This window comes from Nanorana parkeri, unplaced genomic scaffold, assembly GCF_000935625.1.
Source record: "Nanorana parkeri isolate BGI_ZX_2015 unplaced genomic scaffold, ASM93562v1 scaffold345, whole genome shotgun sequence".
Taxonomy (NCBI): domain Eukaryota; kingdom Metazoa; phylum Chordata; class Amphibia; order Anura; family Dicroglossidae; genus Nanorana; species Nanorana parkeri.
This window is the reverse complement of record NW_017306613.1, coordinates 870483-894548: the sequence shown is the minus strand read 5'-3', so window position 1 is coordinate 894548 and position 24066 is coordinate 870483. Positions and strand designations below refer to the sequence as shown.

General features: G+C 41.5%; 1 protein-coding gene across 3 annotated transcripts in view; it reads left to right on the top strand.

Annotated features, from left to right (window-relative positions):
- The first annotated feature begins 497 nt into the window (after positions 1 to 497).
- Positions 498 to 24066, top strand: part of FIBCD1 (fibrinogen C domain containing 1) — a 174492-nt gene continuing 150923 nt past the window's right edge. Inside the window, exons 1-2 of one of the 3 annotated variants that reach the window (XM_018558532.1) lie at positions 498 to 614; positions 2712 to 2786. In XM_018558532.1, coding sequence (XP_018414034.1) covers positions 2715 to 2786 — 72 coding nt within the window. In that variant the 5' untranslated portion in view covers positions 498 to 614; positions 2712 to 2714. Of the gene's footprint in view, positions 615 to 726; positions 1275 to 2708; positions 2787 to 24066 lie in introns of those variants that run through there. The other 2 variants (XM_018558534.1, XM_018558533.1) reach the window with 2 other exon arrangements.

The following is a 24066-nucleotide window of genomic DNA, read 5'->3' as shown; positions in this document are numbered from 1 at the left end:
ATCACATCCTATACAATGTATAGCATGTGAGGACACCGAGGTACATTTCATCGCTGGAGTAGAGGAGGAGACAAGCTGAAGGGACTAGTCTAAGTGCCAGCCAGGACTGCGGTTTGGGTGAGTATATCTTTGATATTTTAGTCTCCTAGGTAAAACAAGCACTGGAGTTGCCCCACCGCAAGGTGTAAGATTTAATTTGCCCCGAGTTCTTCTTTAACCTTCCAACATCTATCAAAACATGCCAGTTTAGGGTGGGCTGATCATTTAAATGCATAAAATTGGCACACTCTGCAAAAAAAAAACCCTAAGTAATAGAAGCATTATTGAATGCTGACTGCAATAATGTACATATGAAAGAAATCAAGTGAGGCTGGGAAACAAAAGGTGAGCAGATAAGACGACTTCATTGACTAATATCACCATAATTGAGAAATCTCTGAGACCTTTCTATCTCCAGCTCTAAGCTCATCCCAGCACTGCCCCCTACCCATTGCGAGCTGCTTTTTCCAAATGCATCTTAGCAAGCGGCAGAGAGAGCCTGAGCTGGGACAAGCTGAGCTCTAGTGATGGAGACATCTCTTTCTGTGTGTGTGGCACCTCAGTATATTTAGTAGGTAAGTGCTTTTTTCCCCTGACTCTATTATCCCTGTCTGGCTACATCTCTATCCTGCATCCCTCCCCTGCATCTCTCTCACTTCCTTTCGCTCTGCTGGTGTCAGAATGATTGCAGTGCTTCGCTTGTGTCCGATCTTTGTATATGCAGCAGCAGAGTTGGATTGGGGGGAGCAGTCTGTGTTGGAGTTTTCCTACACCAGCAGAACTGTGGGGGCTGCAGAGCTGGAATGGGAGCTGCTTGTTCCTTCTCATTAGACTTCCACAGAAAAGCAGATTAGAGATTTGTGAATTAGCAGCTGAGGCTGCTTTAGGCAGATTAAATAGAAGGGAGAGAGAGAGAGAGAGAGAGGGGGGAAAAAAAGAAGTTGACATAGGAGAGAGCTAAAGGTGTGCTAAGGATAGAATAAAGGCACTTATAATAGGAGAAATTCAAAGAAAGGCAATAGGAAAAGAGAACCGAAAATAAGAGGGACGGTCTGGATCCGAGACGTGGTGGAGGGTGAAGGTGATCGTGTCGAAATCCGCAAATTGCATTCTGGATTGCCTTAGCCAGAGGAGTCCCATCTGCTAGACTAGACTGTGCAGGTAGGATAGGCAACTGGGATTAGTCTTAGAGAGTTTGCCAAAGCAATTCTGCATGGGTAGAATGACCAGACCAGGTGAGTAAACCTGCCTGTCTGTCCATTTGACTTCTGTACCTGCCTTAATTGGTCTTAAAACTTGTGTGTGCTTGTATCACTGCGTTAGATTGTAAGCTCCAATGGTGCAAGAACTTTATCTATCTATCTATCCATCTATCCCTATGTCTTGCTTTGCTCTATCCCTTCCTCTTTTCTCACCTTCTCCATGTTCCCCCATCATCCTAATCTGTTTGCAGTGAATTTTAATACCAGTATCATTCACACAACCTCCTAATTATCTGTCTATATGTATATCTTGCTCTCTAACTATATATAGCGCTTGATTATTGCATTACTGTATGTGAGTGCAGTACCCACCTCGTTGCTGGCAGTGATTGCATGTTATTAGAGAGACAGTGCGTGAAACAGCAGTACATCAAATATACAGGGTGCTTGTGATTACCGTAGATATATGGCATCCAGTAAAGCGGCATATTGACTGTGTCACTTTTTGATTAGCAAGGTATATGTGTATGTGTTTTACTCCTTGCTATTGATTCTAGAGATGTAAAGTACTTGTGTTTCTGGGCACATCTGCTGGAGGGAGACTGTGATAGCTGTAGAGTATACTGCTCCATAGGAGCCGTGCCTCTGAAAGATATATATTAATAGAGATGCCTGTGCAATACATATTAATATAGCCTGTAGTGTGTATGCAGCCAATTGCTTTACTGAGTAACACAAAACAGGAGCGTCACTAGTGCCTGTGTAGTCATGGAATGTGATGCAAAAATTAGGAATTCGAGAATAGGAGATTGCCCTACTGGAAGATTGCTCCTTTTGATGTATGTGGATTAATAAACTTGCATCGCTCCCATCTTAAACACAAGCAGTGTTCCAATGGATCTTTTCAAGGCTTAAATTCTAAGCATCTGTTTAATTCCTGAAACACACATTCAACCTATACCTAGTACTATTTGCATTTAGTGCCATAATGCTGTGCTTCAAGACGTTGCGGCATCATTACCAAGTAAACTGGCAAGCTCATCAAAAACTAGTATTTAATTTATGGGTGAAGGGTGGACCAAATTATCTACCGCTTTTTATGTCTTTCTGGAATTCCAGCAGTGAGATACCGGCATGGGGCTGCCATCCCCATCTTGAAACCTCACTTCTCCTGCTGCAAAAAGTCTAACTCTACTATCAACCGTATGGAGAGCGATATCCTCAAAAAGGGAAGTGGCAAATGGGCAGGCTGAGAATTTGGATGTAGAGAGGTCTATCCACCAGGAATCCTAAGAGATGCAAGAAGTAGTCGACATTTCCATCCATTCACAGTCACCCAAAAGCAAAATATCCATTTCAGATGGATTGAGCTCTTATTATAATTATATTTTGTTTAGAATGAATACATGTGTTACTTTAAAAAAAAATAGAGGTGACATCGATGTGTCATTGTGTCCTTTGCCCCGGCAGAACATGGGCAGTGATCGCTGGAAGAACATTGGAGGCTCCCCACAGATGGAGGACACTGTACAGGAAAAGTCACAGGTACATTTCTTTGGTTTATCCCTTCAGTCAAAAGTTTCCTAATCACCCCTCAAAAAATGGTATAATGGAGCACAAATTCCTTTCAAAAATGAATATTGCACATATGGAAGTCATGGTCATACTTTGCTGGTATAAGTATTTGAATCTATACAAAATAAATGGATCCCAATGAGAAAAGTTTAATTGATTATTAAAGCGACTCTCTAAAGGAGACATAAATATGGAATTGAGTCATGGTCAAACTTTGCTAGTATAAGTATTAAATGTATTCAAAAGAAATGGACCCCAATGAGAAAAGTTTAATTGATTATTAAAGCGACTCTCTAAAGAAGACATAAATATGGAGTTGAGTCATGGTCATACTTTGCTGGTATATAAGTATTAAATGTATACAAATGACATGGACCCAAATTTGAAATGTTTAATTGATTTATTAAAGTGACTCTCTAAAGAAGACATAAATATTCACCTCTCCTGCTGCCCACATTCACGACCTCTGCAGTAAGGATGTAGGGCAGGGGTAGCCAAACTTTGGTTAAACTACAAATCCCATGAGGCATTGCAAGACTCTGACAGCCACTGTGCTTTAGCAGACTAAAAATCACCATCACAAACTGATAGGGTTTATATCTACTTTCAGATACAAAAAAATATAATGATTCTGTACATGATGCTTCATTGTAGTGTTGTAGAAAATGGTAAATCAATGTTAGAACTGTTTTTACCTTTTACCTTATTGTTGCTATTGCTGATTAATCATTTGGGTGCCATTCAATTTCCAACCCTAGAGCAGAGAACTGTGTGGAATCGGGAGCAGAAATTAGTGCTTCGTGTCTTCACAATGCATAGAAATATTCTTATGCTTAGGACTTAGGACGGATTGGAGATTCAAAAGGAAACCAGAGTTATTTTGAGTAAAACAAATCACTCTATAGAAAAAGATATTATTTATTCAGTTTTTATCATAGATTCTGGTGTCATAATAATAATAAGAAACAACGCAGCATCCTTTCTGTAACCCACCAACAATGCAAAACTACCAGATAACAACCTAAGGACTATGCTAAGGATGCCATATCCCATCCAGCCAATGTTTAATTTTGATCCTAACCTAAGTGCCCATTACTATCATCAGCAGCACAAGTCCGCCTTACTGTTATCAATATGAAAAGTACTTAATGTATACCACTAGCCAAAACATTGTTATTGGGTTTTTAATATAGAGTGTGGAGGAGTTTTAGTCCCTATAGTGGTCTGGAACAGGTAGGGATGAGGTGCTGGAGTCAAATTATCAAAATATCGGTCAGATTGTGAAAAAGCACAATGGCTCTGTGAGGCCGCTCTCTCAAAAAAATGGGGTGTGCCTCAAACAAGGGGCCCAGAATTGAAAATTCACATGTATAAAGCCAATAACAGTGCCAAACAAACTAACCGTTTTTTTGTATAGGGTATAGCCAAAATCTGATTCAGCAACAGTGCTTATTCACAGATTCTGGCTATACCCTATACAGCAAATAATATTTAACTCTCGGTTTGTGCCAGCTTTGAGTCCCTATTAGTATAAGTTATGTTTAAGCCCTAAAGGGGAGGTCTTTAAGCTCCCAAAATGCGTTGGCTGTTCTGTCTTTTGTGAACCATTACTATTAATAAAAGTTTTTGGACTCTCAGGCTGTTTGGCACTCTCATTAAACTATATACACAGGTATTTATTGGTGGCTATGGCCTTGCTGGGTATTCTCAATTTATACTTTTGTACATTGGATGGAAAATCCAAGGTTTTGCCACTGGAGCAACAGGTGACTCTTCCAATGGAGACAACTGTTTTGGTAACAACTGCCTAAAAAGGGGGGGGTTCCAATTTGGAGAGATTTCCACTTGCTTCCTGTGTCCATGGGACAAGAAGTGGAAGAAATCTCCCCAGTGAGACACAGGTAGCAACAACAAAAAACAGGAGAGAGGTTCTAATTATTCCCTTCATTAAAACTAAAAAATACTGGCTAAAGATATACTTTACCATTCAATACTGAAGGTATAGAGGAAAATGCCAGGCGTTCATGAGTGATAGATATTCAGGTACAGAGATCCATCAAGTGTAAGATTCAACCCGTCCAATTCAGGTTTAGGCCCCGGTGTGGTTTCAGCCCTTCGTATTGCCAATATTTATATGTGAAATATCTGTGTAGCTGTTCGCTCTCCCCCTAAATATTGCAAGCTTAGGCCGTTGGGAAGGTAAACCATCTTTGGGAACAACATAGAGACGGTGGAGTGAAGATTCCATTCTTTTTATTTATTTATTTTGTTACTTTGCTTTCCACCAGTGTTCTGAGAATTCATGTTTTGCATGCTCCAAAAAATAATCTTGTACTCTTCTTCACTTAACATGAGCTAAAAGTTAAGTGCTGCAAGCGAGTGGCCACATAGCCTTCATTGTAGAATAAATGGGCAAAAGAAAAATGCATATCGCGAAAGATGAATGCTGTATTGTACCGAGAGAGGGACGGTAAATCACAATCGCTGTGCAGTATTATTAGGAAGGTGGCGGAGGCTTCGTATGGTAATATGGCTGCCCTGGTGTACTTGTATATTTATAAACTGGGCACAAAAACAACAATAGGCTTCTACGGATTGGATAAAGGCCGTTTCAGATTTTGTTTAGTGTCTGTACTCCACTGGGGAGATTTCACTTCACTTCTTGTCCAGTTTTCCAATCTCAACACATACATAAAATGTATTGGAAGCATTAAACACTCCGGTAAGCGATTGCAGCGTCATATGGAATTTTAACAAATGTCACCGCCATAGTACTTTCTGACAGCGCAAATTCAACTCGATCTCATCTTAAAGGATTAGTTCAAGAAAAGTTGCCATGCATTTATGCGTATTCGTTAGATTAACAGGAGCTCCTTTGTTCCGTTAAACAATGTTTTTAAGGCCCCATTTGCCTATGTGGATCTCATGAATCCCACAAATTCCTCAGGTGATCTGCTGGGGGCACGAGGCGCTGTACAATACAATGAAAACTGCCACCACCCGCAACTGTTCGCATGTAATCTCACAGAGTGAGAGACTACATAAGTCCCATATAGTGAGACTCATGTGATCCAGCCCTATTTGTGAATGACGTTTGGGTTGACGTAGCAATACTCTCCTAAATAAAAGGCCTACATTGTCATATAGCCAGTCAGGGAAGGAGAACAAATAACCGTTTGTCCAATATACAGATTGAGTGATTTTCTATTAATATCTTATTAATGCCATACTAATAAATGAAAATAGCAGTTTTACAAAATTACGTTGATTGTTTGCCCCTCTGGACTTGCCAGGGGTTGCTCATCTTTAATATTTATTAATGGCTTTAGATGAAACACTAGAGCTTAGCTGTAAGGAATGAGCTTTGTTTGGTACTCAGACCTGTGATGTCTGTCATGCTTATCCACTGAGGAAAATATGGTCACCCACTAAGGCTGCATTCCCAAGCTTGAGGTAACGCATAGCATAGCATAGCACACAATGTGCAAGTTGGTGCACTGCTTCATTCTGATTGCCACCCAATCCAATGTTTTGCTTTGTAGAGCACAGAAACACATGGAAAGGTACTGCCGTGTGGCTGTGTTGGTAAAAATACTAGGGATGCATCAATACCGATACTGGTATTTGTATCGGTGCTGATACCGAGTATTTGGGTGAGTACTCGTACTCGCCCAAATGCTTTGATACTTTCCCCAATACCGGAACTTCCAGTCAGAGAGAATCGCAGTGCCGCAGGGGAGCATGACCAGCCTCCCAGCTTCCTGATTGGCTAGGAAGCCAGCTTCACTTGTTGCTAGGCAGCCTGGCTTCCTGACCAATCAGGAAGCCGGGCGGCACGTGATGACCCACCTCCCGGCATCCTGATTGGCTAGGAAGCTGACTTCCCTTATTGCTAGGCAGCCTGGCTTCCTGGCCAATCAGGAAGCCGGAAGGCAGATCATTACCCGCTGCCCGGTTTTCTGGTTGATCAGGAAGCCAGTCTGCCTCACCAGTGTTGCGAGTCAACGTGAAGTCGGTGTTCTTTCCATAGAACACCGGCTTCCCAGGCAATCAGGAAGCCAGATGGCTCATCATGAACCGCTTCCTGATAAGCCAGCCCCACGGTACCTCGGGATGCCGGTATTCGGTATCGGCGAGTACCATAAAAAAATATTGGTACTCATACTTGATACCGAAAAACCGGTATCCCGTGCATCCCAAAAAAATACTGCATTCCCGATTTTTGCTGTGTAAGGAAGCCCATGCATCGAACATTTAATGCATGTCGTAACATGCATTCAAATACATGTGTTAGCCCATGGCAAAGTGCCCTAAGCCTAAGCATGGTTCCAGTATGGCTGCCTGTGTTTTACTGCATTTCCAAGTTACATAAAAGCAGATGTGGCTTCATGTCACTTGTCATTATTTTACTAAACAGAGACGCATTTGCATTCTTTCAAAACGGAATGGGTTAACACATTTGCCACTTGCAGATGACTGACAGAAGCCATGTTTGTGCATCGCAGAGACGTATTAATACACTCGGCTTTCTCATACATTGACTACATTAAAGCCCGGAAATCAAACACCAGAAAAAGAGAAGGAAAAGCTTCTCCTCGAAGGGATTACTGCAGAGTTGGTGGGAAGCCGAAGGCACATCTGCTCAGAGAAGCACTTTTATTGAGATGTGAAGTGAGAACCCATCCCAAATATGTGAAGTCAAATAAGAGGTAATGGAGCACTGAACAGGCCATGTGCTGTGCATCGGAAGCGATAAATAAATCAAAGTTACTTATGTGCGACAAAATGGAGGCCAGACCAGAAGTAGGCCAACTCCTCCGGTCTTAAAAGAGAACTCCAATCAACACATAGGCCAACTAAAAGCTTATATTACCTTGGTTATGTGATATTTCTTTCTGTTTCAAGAGAACCTGCCATGAGTGGCCATTTTAAAAATCAGATTTACCGCTGCTGACTGGTTATAATTGTTCAGTCTTACCTCTTAGGATTATTTTTTCAATTATTTTTTTTATACATTTATAAACATACAGTATATTTTTTATGACATTTATATTTACCTATTACTTCAATGCATTGGTGGATCCTTAGCCCTAAGGTACCACACCCCTAAATAGTAGGTAGAAACAGAAATGTAATGGGTTTTAAAGGTACCAATACACACAATGGTAGTCCACAATGTTTTAGAATTAAATCATCATATTTTACTGAATCCCAGATAAAAACATTAAAAACTCTACAGAAACATACAGTATACTCTAACTTCGCTTGGGTATATATGGCTTATAATAGATGTTATTAAATTCCAACACAGATCAACTATGACCTCCCGGGCCCCAGAAAAGAAGGAAACCATTTGATCACAAAACACATTGTCAGGAGCAACACCAATCAATAAAATGAGGTTCCTTAAATACGGGTAGCCCGATCTTTGATGTATTTGGCTATATGCTTCCTCAAGGAGAGTAGGAGGTAGTCTTGTTTCTCAGATGTATAGACCATAAAAGCAATGCACCCGAACAAGATCAACACCATAGCCGCAAACCAGGGGCCATATGTGAGCAACAGAGCGCTGCTCTGTAAAAAAAGTTACAATGTTGCAGTCTGATCAGTGTGGGAGAGTCTCCTGTAACTTTTTATCAACTCATAAGGTGAGAGGCTGCAATAGGGGCTGATCTGTGCCAGATACATGTGCACACAGCCAATGGACTGCATGGCCCTACAAAAATAAACTTAACTAAAAATAATAACAACAGACAATCAAATTGTTATTTTTTTTTTTTTTAATAGAGTTCAGCAGCCTAAATAAAAGTCCTTCAACTGTTCAAAAAAAATATTGGTAAAAAGGACTTTATTAATAATAACCCATCTTAGCCATTTGGGCTCAAGTCCACCATAACAGGTGGAATAAAAACAATAGGTAAGGCCCGGCTATTTAAGCTCATGCCACAAGACCTATAAAGGTAAAGTGCTGTCCACAGTCACCTGTCCACTCACATAGTGAGTGACATTCCTCACATAGGGCTGGAACCACAACAGTAAAAAAAGGAAAGGGGAATGGGGTAAGTTTCCATGTTCTGGTCTGAAGAAAAATACTGACTAGAGCTCTACTGAAAGAACATATAAAGGCGCAGGTACCAGTATATTGGTGACAGTCTTTTCCACCGAACAAAAACCAGCCAATCCCTGGTGAGTAGGAGGTTTCTTTTTTTTCCTGGCGACAAGTTTTGCTGTCAAATCTGCCAGGTAACTCCTAAGACCATTGACCTGCAAGGCAAAGCACAGAACCTTACTTCATAGTTTCGAAGTAATTGCTTCCATCTTTTCAGGTCCCCAAACTGTTAATTTACAGGATTACCATAACCAATCCAAGGGTCTGAGGGGTGTGCTGAAGGGTTGTTGAAGTGTTTTATGATGCTCGACAGACAGACCATTAATGCCAAGTTTTCTAACTAGATCTATATTTCCAGATGACAAAAATGTACAATCCAACAACCAACATATTATTGATTATTTGATAGACACCAAATAGGTTATGAATTTCATGAATAGTCTCCTTAGGAGAAATAATGTGCCCTATCTGCTTTCTGCACCTTGTAACATAGGCATATTTGGTGTCTGATTTGATTGTTATTTTCTTATACATTAGTCAACCACATGTTATGACTGTAGCTCTATCATAGTGGGAATTATAGATTATGTATAGCGTTCGACTCTGGCAGTTCAATCTCAGGTTGTGTATTTGCTCTAAAGTGTTTTATGACAGGTTTACAAAAGCCAGTAGAAGACTCTGGCTCTGCTTGTAGCTTGAGATGTTTTATGGTATTTATAATGCCTTTTTGTTAAATGTGTGTTAAGCTGGCTGTTTTATTTTTTAAGGGTGTTTCAGTCTAGTCTGTGGCTTATTAAAGTTGTCACCTTCTCTGCTTGTGTCAAGCTGAGCTGTGTTCTAGTCAGGGGGTGGGAGGGTTAGATGAAGTCCTTCACCATCTCTGGCTGTCCACCCTAGACATAAGATCTAAGTCTGACTGCTTTGTCATTGGCTGGCTTGCAAATTTTGGAGAAATGAGGGTGGCACTGTATTTAGTACAACTTCCCCAGTTGCTCCACATAGTTTTTAGCTCACCAGACCTCATTATATTCCCAGAGTTTAGACATAAGAGTAGACATTCATGTTGTTATGCATGTTAATTCCTGACTTGTGGTAATTAAAGGAAAATCAAGACATTTGAACTCCAGGCAAGTAGCTACATAAACATGCACTGCATACATACATACATACATACATATATGTAAACCGTTTTACCTACCAAAGCCTGTGTAGTATTGTGCAGCCAGCCTTGTGATCCAGCACCCCTGCTAGACAGCCAGGTGTTGGACTTCTCCACTGCAGAGGCAGCACAACTTGGTCAAGAACACCCCCTGATTGGACAACAAAGTAGCAGCAGCATACTGAGTCATCACTTTGTCTGGTGTTTCTTTCCTATTCGCCCATGATTGGCCCTGTGTGGCCGTACCTTTTTCAGACTAAGCTCTGATATGTAAGGAATTACAGAATGCATATATTTATGGACATTGAACTATTTCCATATTCTTAGCAAGCACTAAATGATCTTTAAAACAAGTCACCCTGAGCCTCTGTAGCTGTTTTTAATGCAAAGTTATTCCTTCTCAGAGATCCTCAAAAATCACAAAAAAGAGTCTACAGTTGTGTTTCAGTTTCTAACAGCTTTGAAAACCTGGTTTACATTAAAGAGCTGAGAGGCTGCCAATGTTGTGGTGCTACAGAAAATAATAGGGAAAGAGTTAAGATTTCAGATGTCTCTGTTGTCAGCTTTGAAAATGAATTTCTCCACAATGTTTATAGATACAGATGTAAATACTTTGGTGTACATGATCTGGGCACAGGTTTATTTAAAGCTAAGTTTAAAAGACAAATGTTCTTCTGCAGTAGACTTCCTTAAAGTGACATTAAACCCTCAGATTTTTTAACATAAAACAATACTGTAATGTGCGCCTTACTGTAATCCATGGTTGTTTCCCTTCTCTTTGCTGCTCTTCCTTTCAGACCTCATTCTTTTTTCTTTTTGTGTGGAAATCTTCTTCGGTAGATGTCGTGCCTGCACACTGAGCTCTCTTGAACTTGCCCTGTCCAAGTGAAGCAGCAGCTTTAAAGGGCAAGTTCACTTTTACAATTTGGGAAAATTAAATTACTTGCCCCAATTTGTCTCCCTCTCCACTCCCCCCCCCCCCCTGGTAAGGTAAGTATAGGATGGGGGAGGGAGGTGAGAGAGAGGGGGCCAGATTTGGAGGGGGTAATTTTAAAGTTCCAAAGTGAACTTACCCTTTAAGGTTGAAATTTTTCTGGTTGTTCTGTCTGTTTTTAGCCCTCTACTGTTGTGCACAGCAGTCTTTGAGATGTTTCCACAAATACAAGCAAGCCTAGTCAATAAAAGACTGTACACTGATAATGTGCATTCACCTATGACAATCAATGAATAGGAGTACTGAGGTCTGCTCAGATAAAAGCTAACTTCTCATTGCTTCCTGTAGATGACAGCTATTTGCACACATTTCACTGCACTAATTGAAAATCCTGAGAGCTCTTTCACACGAGCAGATTTGGGCGTCATAATGCAAGAACAGGGCAATATGCCTTATGTTCTATGGCTTTGGTTCATTGCAACGCAGCGCTGGAAAAGAAAAATGGGACATGTTGCATATGTGTGCAGCATGTTGTGACACACTGTAATGCAGCGCACAGATTTACATAGAAATTTTTGAAAGATGAAAAAGCAAGCAAGCACTGCATTTGCATTTTAACAACACATTGCACTGCACAGCAACGTCCTTTCAAACTTCCAACCAGCGCACTTGTGCTATGAATGCAATAACATGCGCTGTGTGATGTGAAGCAGCCCTTAATATTCTGTACCAATCATCTGCTAACACAACTGAAATAAAAACTGTCTGTTTTGTCCTACATCAGTAAGACTCAAACTTTCATCCTCCATTTACCAGTGCAGGATTGACTTTTATTGGTTTGAGACTTATATCAGACACTTTGAAACAAGTCCCCAAATATCTACAGTTCTCCAATAGTGATCAGCATAAACCCTCCCTACTGGATACAACGGTTACCTCTAGAGACTGCACACAGGAAAGGTCTAATAGGTTCTATTATAAATGTTAGACATGTAAGCCGGCAAAAAATTTGTTTCGTTTTGGATTTTTCGTACTTTCGGGTTTCAGATCCGAACGCCGTTTTGTTTCGTCGTTATGATTTAGATCCTACGGAATTTCGTTTTAGATTCGGGCACGTGTCCGATTTTAGTTTCATTTTGAACGAAATTCAGATGATCTGAAATTTCGTTAAAAGAACATTCTGATTCGTTTGCATTCTGCCTCTTTGGAATTCGGACATTCGGATGCATGCGAATGTCCGAATTCACAAAATTTCATCTGAATTCGTATTTACATGTCTAATAAATGTTGATTCTTTTGTGTCCAGCCTTAGTCCATTAAACATTTCATGTGGTGCAGTTGCAGTTTTAGATGCATTTTACATGCGCTACTACTGTATAAAAGGAGCAATCATGTAACAAACAGAATTTATTTTAAATCATCGCTCCAAAAGACAGACATGTGAATTCAGCCAAGCAGTTGTTAGAACATTGTAAAGGGTGGAACTGCCCTTTAACCTAACAACACGCAGCATCCTTGCGCTTCTGCTGCTGGAGACTGGTAAGGATCTCAGTCCTTTCAACGGTGCTTTTGGTTTTGGTTACCGCAGTTTGTCTGAGTCGGCAATCCCAGATTGTCCACTGAATATTTAATCTAAATTGCTTTTTACGTGCTATGTAATATTTAATAATGTGCTTGCCCTCTGAAGTCAGAGGGAAGATGCAGTAGTTTTCCAAGGCTTAAAGTAATTGTACATGAGAGATAAATGTTATTCTGAAATGGAGCTGATAGGAAGAAGTCTCTCCTAATGCAGTGGAGTAATTACAGCTTGTTTCACCGCGTGTGTCCGAGATAAATTAATGCCCTCACACACGCATGCATGAGGATATAGGCACACATTATATGAATATTACATATGGTATACACACGCATAAATATTTATCTTATTTGTATATGTTTATACTGTATGGGCATGAAAATGTTTGCACAGAAAACCATCACATGAGTTTGCCTTCCCTGGCTCCTCCCACACCCCCTATTATTATTAATTAAATTTTTGGGATAAAACCTTTGTGTTTTCATTACATACCTTACTTTAGACCCAGCAATGTCTTCACTTAGTCTCTGTGCTTCTTTATGGAATGCAGGCAGATCGTGGCTGGTGGGAGGGGTTGGCAGGTTGCTGTAGATAGCTTTCTAAAAACCTCACAGTACTCCTCTCAAAAGCCCTCATCCCTGATCCAAGCAGTGGACTGGCTCTTGGGCAGAGTTATGCAAATACCAAAATGCCTTGATGGATGTGTGTCAGTCTTATGGAGTGGGTATTCCTAGGTACAGTGGCGTCACAAGGGGGGTGCGGCCCGCACCCGGGTGCCATCATTGAAAAGTGGGGCACTCGGTCATGGATCAAGAGCCCGACAGTGTCAGGAGAGAGGAGGGGACCCGGTGGCATACCTTATCCCGCCGGGTGAACGTCCCCTCCTCTCTCTGCCGGCGTCCATTACCAAGATGGCCACCGGCAGGCTTCAATAAGACCACCGCGCATGCGTGATGATGTCATCACGCACTCACATGGCAACGTCACACGCATGCGCGATGACGTCACGGCGGGGTATCACCTGGACTCTGCCCCCCGTGTGACACCCAGCCTCAGGATGCCCCTGCCTAGGTAGACTTAGTTTACATGCAGACCACCCTAGGTAACGCCCACATGTGATTCCAAGCCTCCGTCATTGAAGATGATCCCTCTTCTCTAGCAGTCCACATCCACATTCCGCAGAAGGGGCCAAGGAGCCTGGGATACATGGCTGAGGGGGGTTGGGTGGTGGTGGGTGAGGTACCTTTGACAGCCCTTGGAAGTGATTGGGCAGCTTTACAGCAGCCCAAATCACTTCCAGTGTAAAGTCGACAGTCGGCTTTACACATGTAAGCAGATTCCTGGCTGTCTGCTTACAGGGCCCTGCTGCTACATGGTGTATTGCAGCAGCAAGAAAGCTAAGTATACCATTGAAAGTGTTTTGTTACCTGTCAATATTGATAATATGGATAAGTGCAAAAAACACCTGATGATCCTGCCAGAAATTTGTGAGCAAGTGACTTCCTGTGGTCTCTCCCTCTGCCGACTTATCAATTACATTGTTCTCGGCTATCCCTGAGGACTACCAAACCTTGTCCTTCTATGTTAAAAACAATAGGAAAGCGGTTGGGACTCTGCAGTCCAACCTTGTTTTGGTTGTCCTGATACAGCGAGTGAGCATTGTCAACCTAGAACTGATAGCGTGGTACTAGCAAAATGACCAGGTGAAAATAAAAGCTTAAAAAAAGAAAACTAGTGTAGGCACATCCAAGGAACTGGCTATTTAAAGTATATCTAAAGCAAAAACGTTTTTTCTTCTGCTTTGAATAGAGTGCAGAAAGGGTCGCAAACAGAAACGTTTCTTACTTCATGATAAGGATAACACAAGATAAAACCACCAACGCATTTCGCCTCCCACAACAGAGCTGGAAAGCTGTGTATGATAGAATGGCGGAGTCTGGGAACTTTGAGAATTCAGAAGACAGGTTTCCTATATTCCTTCTAATGATGAGCTTTAGCAGCTGGATGTGAGAAGTAAACATTTTACCGGGCTGCTGAAGCTTATCGTTCTCTCGAAAACTTCCCCCCTTCCCCTTCCTTTCCTACATCGCATTTCACGCTCTGATAGAACCCCCACGCTGTTTTAACCACCATAATCTATTGGCTGTTTCATCATATATTATATCAATCATGGAGTATTCTTCTTCTCTGGCCTTTACAATCATTGGTGTTGAGCTCTTTTTTAACCTGTGTACTCCACCCAGGTTGCTGTCTGGACTGAAATAGCAGAAGAGTCAGCTCCTCACACTCATAATGTTGGAGATTTTTATTGTAGTCTAATGTATGTCTCTGTTGGGGAGATTTGCTCTCTCTATCCTGTTGACCACCATTATCAGGATAGGAAGTGAAAGGAAATCCGAAATTTTACAGATGTAACTGGATTAGGAAATCTTCAACTGAGGATACTTGTTTCAGTGATATCAGTCTAAGAGGAGGGTTTAACAATTCTCTGCTCCACCCAAAACTTAAAAAATAAGTTTTGGCTTTGGATGAACGTTAAGCAAACCTGTCACTTTAATAAAATCCCAGAACTAATGGATTGCCCTAAGCTTTGGGTTAACTATGGGCTCAACCTCAACCCAAGCTGTTCACAGTTCACTGAACAAGAAAATGGTTTGGCCTGTTCGCCTACCTGCTGAACCTCCATCTGCATTCTAGCAACCAATGATGCTAAGTGGCCCACACTCAATGTGAGCAATTATGTTGCGCTTGGTAGTGAGCAATATTCTTTACTGTATCATCTTACCGTGTTTCCATCTCAATAAGTGGCCCACACGCCTTCATTGGTTGACTAGTGCCTGAGCCGCAAAACATCATTGGTTGGTAGGACGCAGGCAGGAGCACCATAACAACCTGTGAAGCTGTGGGGTCGCCGATATCTTAGCAACCAATGAAGCTGCGTTGCTTGCATAACCTTCTGGCTCATAACAAGCCGGAAGGTCCTCCTCCTCTTCAGTCCTGAGGACATGGTGCCCATGGTTGCCTAAAAGAATGTCAAATTTTGATTCGTCTGACCACAGAACAGTTTTTCACTTTGCGACAGACCATTTTAAATGAGCTTTGGCCCAGAGAAGATGGCGGCGTTTCTGGGTCATGTTCAGATATGGCTTTGCATGATAGAGCCTTTACTTGCATTTTTGGATGGCGCGGTAAACTGTGTTTACAGACAGTGATTTTTTTAAAGTATTCCTGAGCCCATGCAGTGATGTTTACCACAGAATCATGCCTGCTTTTCATGCAGGGCCGTCTGAGGGCTCGAAGATCACGGCCATACAATGTTGCATTTTGGCCTTGTGCCTTGCTCACAGAGATTTCTCCAGAATCTTTTGATGATATTATGTACTGTAGATGATGATATATTTAAAGTCTTTGCAATTTTACATTGAGGAACATTATTTTGAAATTGTCAGACAATTTTTAGATGCTGCTTTTCATAGACTGGTGAACCTCTGCCCATCTTTACTTCTGAGGGACTCTCTATGATGCTCTTTTTATACCCCTTTATGTTACTGACCTGTTGCCAATTAACCTAATTAGTTGCAAAATGTTCTTGCGGCTCTTCCTTGTTAGTACCACTTACTTTTCCAGGTTTTTGTTGCCCTGTCCCAACTTTTTGGAGACATGTTACTGCCATCAATTTAAAAATTACCTTATTTTTTTGTTAAAATGGTCCATTTTCTCAGTTTAAACATTTGATATGTTTTTGATTTTTTGCAAATCATTGCATTGTTTTTATGTAGATTTTACACAGCACCCCAACGTTTTTGGAATTGGGGCTGTGTGTGTGTGTATATGTGTGTGTGTATATATATATATGTATGTATATATACACACATCAATACTGATACTTCTGATAACGGAACTTCTGGTCAGAAGGAGATCTCCCCCTGACCGGCTGTGCCGAGGGAGCATGGAGCCAGCTTCCTCTCCAATCAAGAAGCCAGGCAGCGTGTAATGACCTGCTTTCTGGCTTGCTGATTGGTCAGGAAGCCCGGCTTCCTGATTGGTCGAGAAGCCAGGCTGCCTAGGAACAAGTGAAGCCAGCTGCCTTGCCAATCAGGAAGCCGGGAGGCGGGTCATGATGTGCCGCCCAGCTTCCTGATTGGCTAGGAAGCCAGCCTAACTTTGTGGTAGACAGCCTGGCTTCCTAACCAATCAGGAAAGCCGGGAGGTGCGTCATGACGGCTTCCTGATTGACTAGGAACCGGGCGATGGGTCATGATCAGCCGTCTGACTTCCTGATAATCGGGGCACAAGGCACCGGTACTTGGTATCAGCGAGTACCCAAAAAAATATTGGCAACAGCTTGGGTTGGGGTTGAGCCCATGGTTAACCCAAAGCTTAGGGCAAGGCGTGGGTGGGTGGTTCTGGGATTTTAATAAAATGACAAGTTTGCCTAAAGTCAAACCTTCTTATTTATTGATTATTATTATGACTGTGACATCATCAAACTGTTTTTTTTTTGTATAATGTTATGGAAGTGACCAAACAGACATTAGATTTCTCATTCAATTATTCCAATATACTGATATCTCTAAAGAAGATTTTTTTACGTTTCAGGACAGGATATTCAAATAGGTTTTGGTGCATGAGGGATGCTCATTTAAAATGTGGCACACAGAATCTCATGCTCTAATCAAATGTGTGATTTTAGTGCCTCGAAGAAGCCAGTTCCGTGCAAAACCATTCGTGCAATAAAAACAATTGAGTACACACAATCCTGATGTTCCCCACACGCTCATGACTTATTCAGGCGACTTATAAATGAGGCTTGGCTGAGCAGTATTTTAGAAAAATAGAGGAAAAGTTAACTAAATGGAATGGAATTATTCAAAACTGTTAGAGGCGGGTTTTAAATGCGATGTTTTGATCTGTAGCAATGGGAAAAGGGATGTATTGTAGTTATATGTATACTATCATGAAATAAAACCTCTAATCATCTCTTTAAAGCAGAACTCCATCCAAACAAATGAGATAAAAAAGCATATTAAAAGATAAAACAAGAAGACCAGCTTTTGCTACAATATTCACCCTGAAGCTAACCATACACAACTAGATTTCTCTCCTTCAGGAGGGTGGAATCTCCCCTGTCTGCTATTGCATTCAGACAGCTACTGAAAACTGCAGCAGTCTAAATTCTGGAACAGGGTTTGAATCTGAATGCAGTCACTGTTCAGTCGCCAGTATTCCACTTGCCTCCTTTACTTTTCCAGTTGATTTTTGTGGAGCATTTTTCTGCCACTAAATGTCCTCAGACAAGTGGTCCTGGACCTGACCCAGTTTGTGACCGGACAGTAACGGGAGAAGCAGCACAGTGAGGAGATCATTTCTCTGTCACTCTGATCTTTCCTCCTATTATCATGCTTCTTGCCAGCACATGAACTGATTGGCTCTTTGTGCTGCCTCATCCTCCCACACCCCAGCCCTGCTGTACAGGAACTGCAAGAGGCGCATATCAAGATAAATTCTGGTACTTACACTGCTTACATTTAGAAAAAAAATATATTTAATGATGTATTAATGGTTACAGAGTTGTATTAAATTGTGTCTTTTATATCTGGCTAGAGTTCCGCTGTAAAGTGACCCTGTCACTATGTGATCCAAACAAATGTAATGGTCATATGTAAAAGAAGATGCTGTATACTTTCCAGTGGCCTGTAGACATGTGCAATTTGTTTCGTTCCGAATTGAAATTCGCTCGAATTGCTGTAAATTCGGACATTCGGATGCACTCGAATTTCTGAGTGACAGAAATAACCAATCTAAAAGTTTGTTAATGAAATTCGGATACATCTGACTTTCATTCAGAAAGGAAACACAACAACAGGGAGATCTGTCATTTACCACTCTCTGGCTTCTCTGCACTTGTATCTCAAATGAAAACAAAGTAACAGAATGAAAGAAACTGAGAGATCTGTGTTCTGTAGCAGCTTCTGCTCCTTTGAGGACACTTAATCCAGAGTGTAAAGAATCTGACAGCTGTCACAGAATACACAAAAGTTTCTGTTCACAGAAATAATATTTTTTTAAACTGTGTGGGGTCCCCCCAATTCCTACCCGACCCTTTAGGTCAGCTAGGAATGTAAGAGGGGACCCCATGTAAAAATAAAACATTGTGGGGCCTTAAAAATGTGGGGTTTCCCCTCCCAATTCATACCAGACCCTTTAGCTCTGCCAAGCTGTCAGAAGCAGGCTGTCGGCCGGCCGCTCGGTCAGCTACGGCTTTCACCTCGGCTCAGTCGAGCAGATGCATATGCCTTCGGCTCGACTGAGCGGCTCGGCCAACTTCGGGAGTTGTACGGGCTATACTGAATGGGTCCTGGGGCCGAAACTAGCCGAAGCTACGGCTAGATCCTTTGGCAGCTTAGTGAATAGACCCCATAATGTTTGTTACAGCTGAACTCCAGGTATAAAGTTTTATGCATACTTACAATGGTCCAACTTGGCCCAATGTAAGTATGCATACGATATACCTTGTAGGCCCACAGGGATCCTTTAAAACAGCGGTCGCCAACCGGTGGTCCATGGACCACTGGTGGCCAGCGAGAAAATTTTGGTAGTCCCCGGGCCCCTCTGATGCTGTGAAGGCTGGGCCATCATTGAAGCGGCACAGAGGCTTTGGGGCTGCCTCTCACTGACTCAAGCAGTGGCTGTCACAAGGACTGCATGGCTGTCAGTACAGTCCGGGCTCTGCAGGAGGCGGGGCATCTTGTCAGTACCCAGACAGAGCAGGCTGCGGGACATAGAAAAAGTGGGGAGAAGCCAAGTAATAGTTTCTCGGTGTGGGGGAAGGGGAAGCACTTATATATATATATATATATTATATATATATAAATACAGAAAGACAGATATATATATACACACACACACATATGAGAATATATTTGTATATGAGGAAACCAAAAATATGAGAACATATATATTTTTTTTAAATTCATATTGGTGGTCTGCGGGATTTAAAATGATGAATTTAGTGGTCTACGAGGTCCGAAAGGTTGGCGACCTCTGCTTTAAAACACTGTTGTAACCAAAGCTACTACAATGCTTTATAGCAATCTTGTGGGGGTCTGTGGGCAGGGCAGCTCATCTGCATCTTCGTACCCACTTTCATTAAGGGGGCACTCAGATGCCACCCCCCTCTTGTGAATGAGTAAGGAGTACTTGTACCCCTACTCATTCACTAAAGGGTTATATAAAATGTACATGAACACATCACACCTTATAAAAAAAATTACCTGACACTTCCAGTTGTGTTTAATATCGGATTCCCCCTCCATTGTGTGCATGCAAGCTGGCAGAAGAAAGCGGTCAGCAGCATGTTTTATTTTGGTGTAGTAATACTTATGAGCAGTAGAGACGACACAGAAAATGTCTTGTAAACTATACATTTTTGCTGCATTGCAATGTGCGGAAGACACGATGGGTTTCTTTATTTGTGTAATATATTCCAAAGTGGGAATTATTTTGCTAGGTGGTAGTAGTAGCAACATCACCAATTCTTTTCATGTGATAATTGTTCTCCATTAAGTATGAAGGGAGTACACTGTGTTTAATATTTACTCCTTTGAAGAGTAGGACCAGCAAAAGCCTCATTCATCAAGCTGCGATAGCACTCGCAGTATGCTAAAGTTGCGAAGTATCACTTGAGAGGCCACTTTAGCATGCCTTTGCATAGAACCCCAAGAGCCAGAAACCACAGAGTGCTCTATAATGAACTCTCAGAAGGTTCTAGTTAATACTCTGGCAGCAAACAGACTACCTATTACAGCAGAGGATTTTGTTACCAAGCATACCTGTCAATTCCCTAATCTTCATGTATTAGCCTTATGACCTAAATAGCATTAACACTAATATTACCAGTCTTCTCAAGTTCCTTGGAACCCTAAATCTTGGGATGTTCTAAAATGCTAATTTTGTCCCTTCCTGCATCTTCCTATTGACCCATCGCTAAGATAAGTGGGTAAAGTGACCAGTAGAAGGATGTGGGAGGGATGACAGCTGCCAACACTGCAAATGAAGTATTGAAATTTGCATTTTAAAGTGGCCCCAGATGCCTGGTCTCCAAGGAAGCCCGAAAGGACTCCCCTTAGTCCTGTGGCCCATTTATTTCGATTTGGAAACGGAGAGGTGATCTATAAGGTACGTTTGTCCTTTAAATCTGCTGAATCCCAATTTCCCAGCTGCTAAAATTGCCACCTATTCTGGGAAAAACTGCCAGTTGCTGACACTGTAAGTGGGCGGGCATGTGATCTCTGCCTAGGGTGCATATTCTGCCTTCTTGATACATCTTCCTTCTTATACACTATCCTTTTTTTTTAAATTTCTGTTCCCTGTTTATTGGCTTTTATTATGAGTGACGAAAAGTCTTTACATCAAGATTATAGATACAAATATCTTTATTTATACAGACAATGCTGATAGGAAATGACACATTTTGTATTGACACAGTTCAGTGTTCCTTGAAGCCAGCTGTATCTCTGTCATTTGTTAATTTGATTGATATCTCTCTCATACGCTGATATCTGCTGAGCACAGAAATACTTGATCTAATCAACATTACTGCACCGAGGAACAATTTTCTAATTAAAAAGTTTAATAAATACAAGCTTCTCTTTGTAACACATGTTACTATTTCTTAAATGTCTTTTTAATATTGTATTATTATAAATATTTATTACATAATGTATGTTAAAGCTGAACTCCAGGTATAAAGTTTTATGCATACTGTACTTACAGGGGTCCAGCTTGGCCCAATGTAAGTATGCATACGATATACCTTGTAGGCCCTCAGGGATCCTTTAAAACAGCGGTCGCCAACCAGTGGTCTGTGGACCACTGGTGGTCCGTGAGAAAATCTTGGTGGTCCCCGGGCCCCTCTGATGGCGTGAAGGCTGGGCCGTCATTGAAGCAGCATGGAGGCTCCGGGGCTGCCTCTCACTGACTCAAGCAGCGGCTGTCACAAGGAATGCGCGGCTCTCAGTACAGTGCGGGCTCTGCAGGAGGCGGGGCATCTCGTCAGTACCCGGACAGAGCAGGCTGCGGGACCTCTATTCACTCACTGCTGTTCGGCATCTATGAGAATAGACCGAACAGCAGCGAATAGCCTGCCGGAGGTTCGGCTTTGCCAATCCAGATGTTGGATCGGCTGAGTCGAACTACTTCTGCACTTCGATGTATGGCTGATTTCAGCCGATATACGGAAGTGAATAGCCGAACAGCTCACTCGCTTTAGGTCGGTCATTCACTCGAATGCCTACGGCAGCTTAGTGAATAGACCCCCTAGTATTTCTATCAATAGATACAAGGTATTCTCTGATTGGACGAGTGGTGGATTGTAATGTCCCTTGTCCGATCAGAGAATGCCTTGTCCTGACGAAGCCCCGTACAATAGGAGGGGTGAAACGACAGCAATTAGACCTGCAGTCACATATCACAAGTGGACATAGGATTCTGAAAACCTTACCCAAAAGATTTACCAACCTTGGCAAGATCCAGCAATTTGGGGTTGGAGGCTCTCACAGACGGACAGACTATATCCTGAACATCCAGGAGACTTCAAAGGAGACCCACGAGATGGAAATACCACTCCTGTCTGCTATCGGAGAGTGTGTAATAGCGGACGTTGCATTGAGGAGGTGGCGAGTCGTACCTACATTGAAGTGGATATTCAACTTGGACTGGGAAATCCCCAAGCCGCCCGGACTCTGAGAAAACTACAGTATCGTGAGTGATAAAAATGTTACATATACCCGCTAAGGACATCAGCTATATAACACTCTAAGATAGATACTTCTAATATCTTCACTCAAAACTAAATAAAAGAAGAAAGAAAAGGAATGAGTCAGGCGGTTGGTTTATTAATGATGACACGGTGATAGTCTGTCCGTGAGAAAACTCCCTTTCGCCCAAAATAAAAGGACCTGATACACCCCACTATTCAGATGAGAGTAACACGTTACAGACGAACAAAAAGGAGTTAATAGCACACACGGCTAAATTTGAATCAGTGGTACCCATTACTTAATAAACAGAGAATTTGAAATTTCAATAACAAACGGAAAACAAAAGATGAAATAACCTGGGAGTAAAAATAAGAATATTATCTCCACGAACAAAGAAGATATCCATACAGGAAATATTAAATAAATAAATAAATAACATCTAAAAACACCTGAGATAACTCAGTCGTAAACAGAGAGAGGGGGTGTTGCGAACTAGAGATATACATAGAACCTTTCATTACATTCGAACAGGAAAATCAGAAGAACGTTTTCCTTTTTCGTTGTCTCCCTCCTCTCTCACCTCTCTAGTTTGGGTTCCTTCTCCTTGATCAATGCAACTCATGAAAGTGGTCATACGTGTGTAAAGGATAAAAGAAAAGGAACCGAAGCAATTGCTACATCGGTTACTTTTTCCTCCCCCCCCCCATAGTGGGGATACAAGGTTTAAGTTTAATGTCAATGAGGATCGATCCACATATTAATCATGACTGTATGTGTTCTATAATGTTTTTAATGGTAGTTGGTGAATTTAATGTGTAATAGTGTGTGGTTTTTCAATAAAAATTATATATTTTCTACAATTGGTTGATGTGTCCGGATCCTTAAGTTGCCCGCTACTAACACGTTATCTTCTAACGGGTTAATCCTCGTTTTTGTGTACAAGTTCCTTTGGGCCATGGATCGGACGTAACAAGCAATCAGGTGTAAATTTAATTAGGGCAAATATAATCAGTCGGATCTCCAGGAAGGAACACAACCCCCTTTTTTTTTTTTTAATGCCTTGTATTAATTCATAAAAATACTAACCGTACTCTGAATGGCCATTATGGTGAGTAAGCAGTCCTCTGTGTTTTCACAGCAGAGGAGAAGTTGCTTAACACAGCGGATGTACAAGAACCAAAAGATTGCTGTAAAGCACTGTAGTAGCTTTGGCTACTACAGTGCTTTACAGGATCCATGTAGACCGACCAGGTATATCATATGCATGCTTACATTGTGCCAAGCTAGACCATTGCAAATATGCATAAAGAATTATACCTGCAATCCAGCTTTAATAGTATTATTATTAATACTATGATTAATAATTATAATAACAATAATAAATAATATGTATTGATAGTTCTATTTTTATTGTCCAGGTGGCAAACTGATGCTATATTGATTGCAGTTGTTGCTTTTGAGCAGAATTACTTTTTTTTTTTGTAGCTAGGATCATATAACAGGCCAAACTATGGTGGGGGTTGTTAACTTTTCTGCTAAACAGTATGACCCAAAACACAATGGGATAGATAAAGGACTGCTGACCCTCTGCAGCCATCAGCAGCCTGCATTGCATACAGTAACACGGAGACCCGGTGATGACATCACTGGGTCTAGAAGAGGGTATGTACAAAAAAGTTTTCTAAAAAAAATGGAATTAGCATGTTGATGC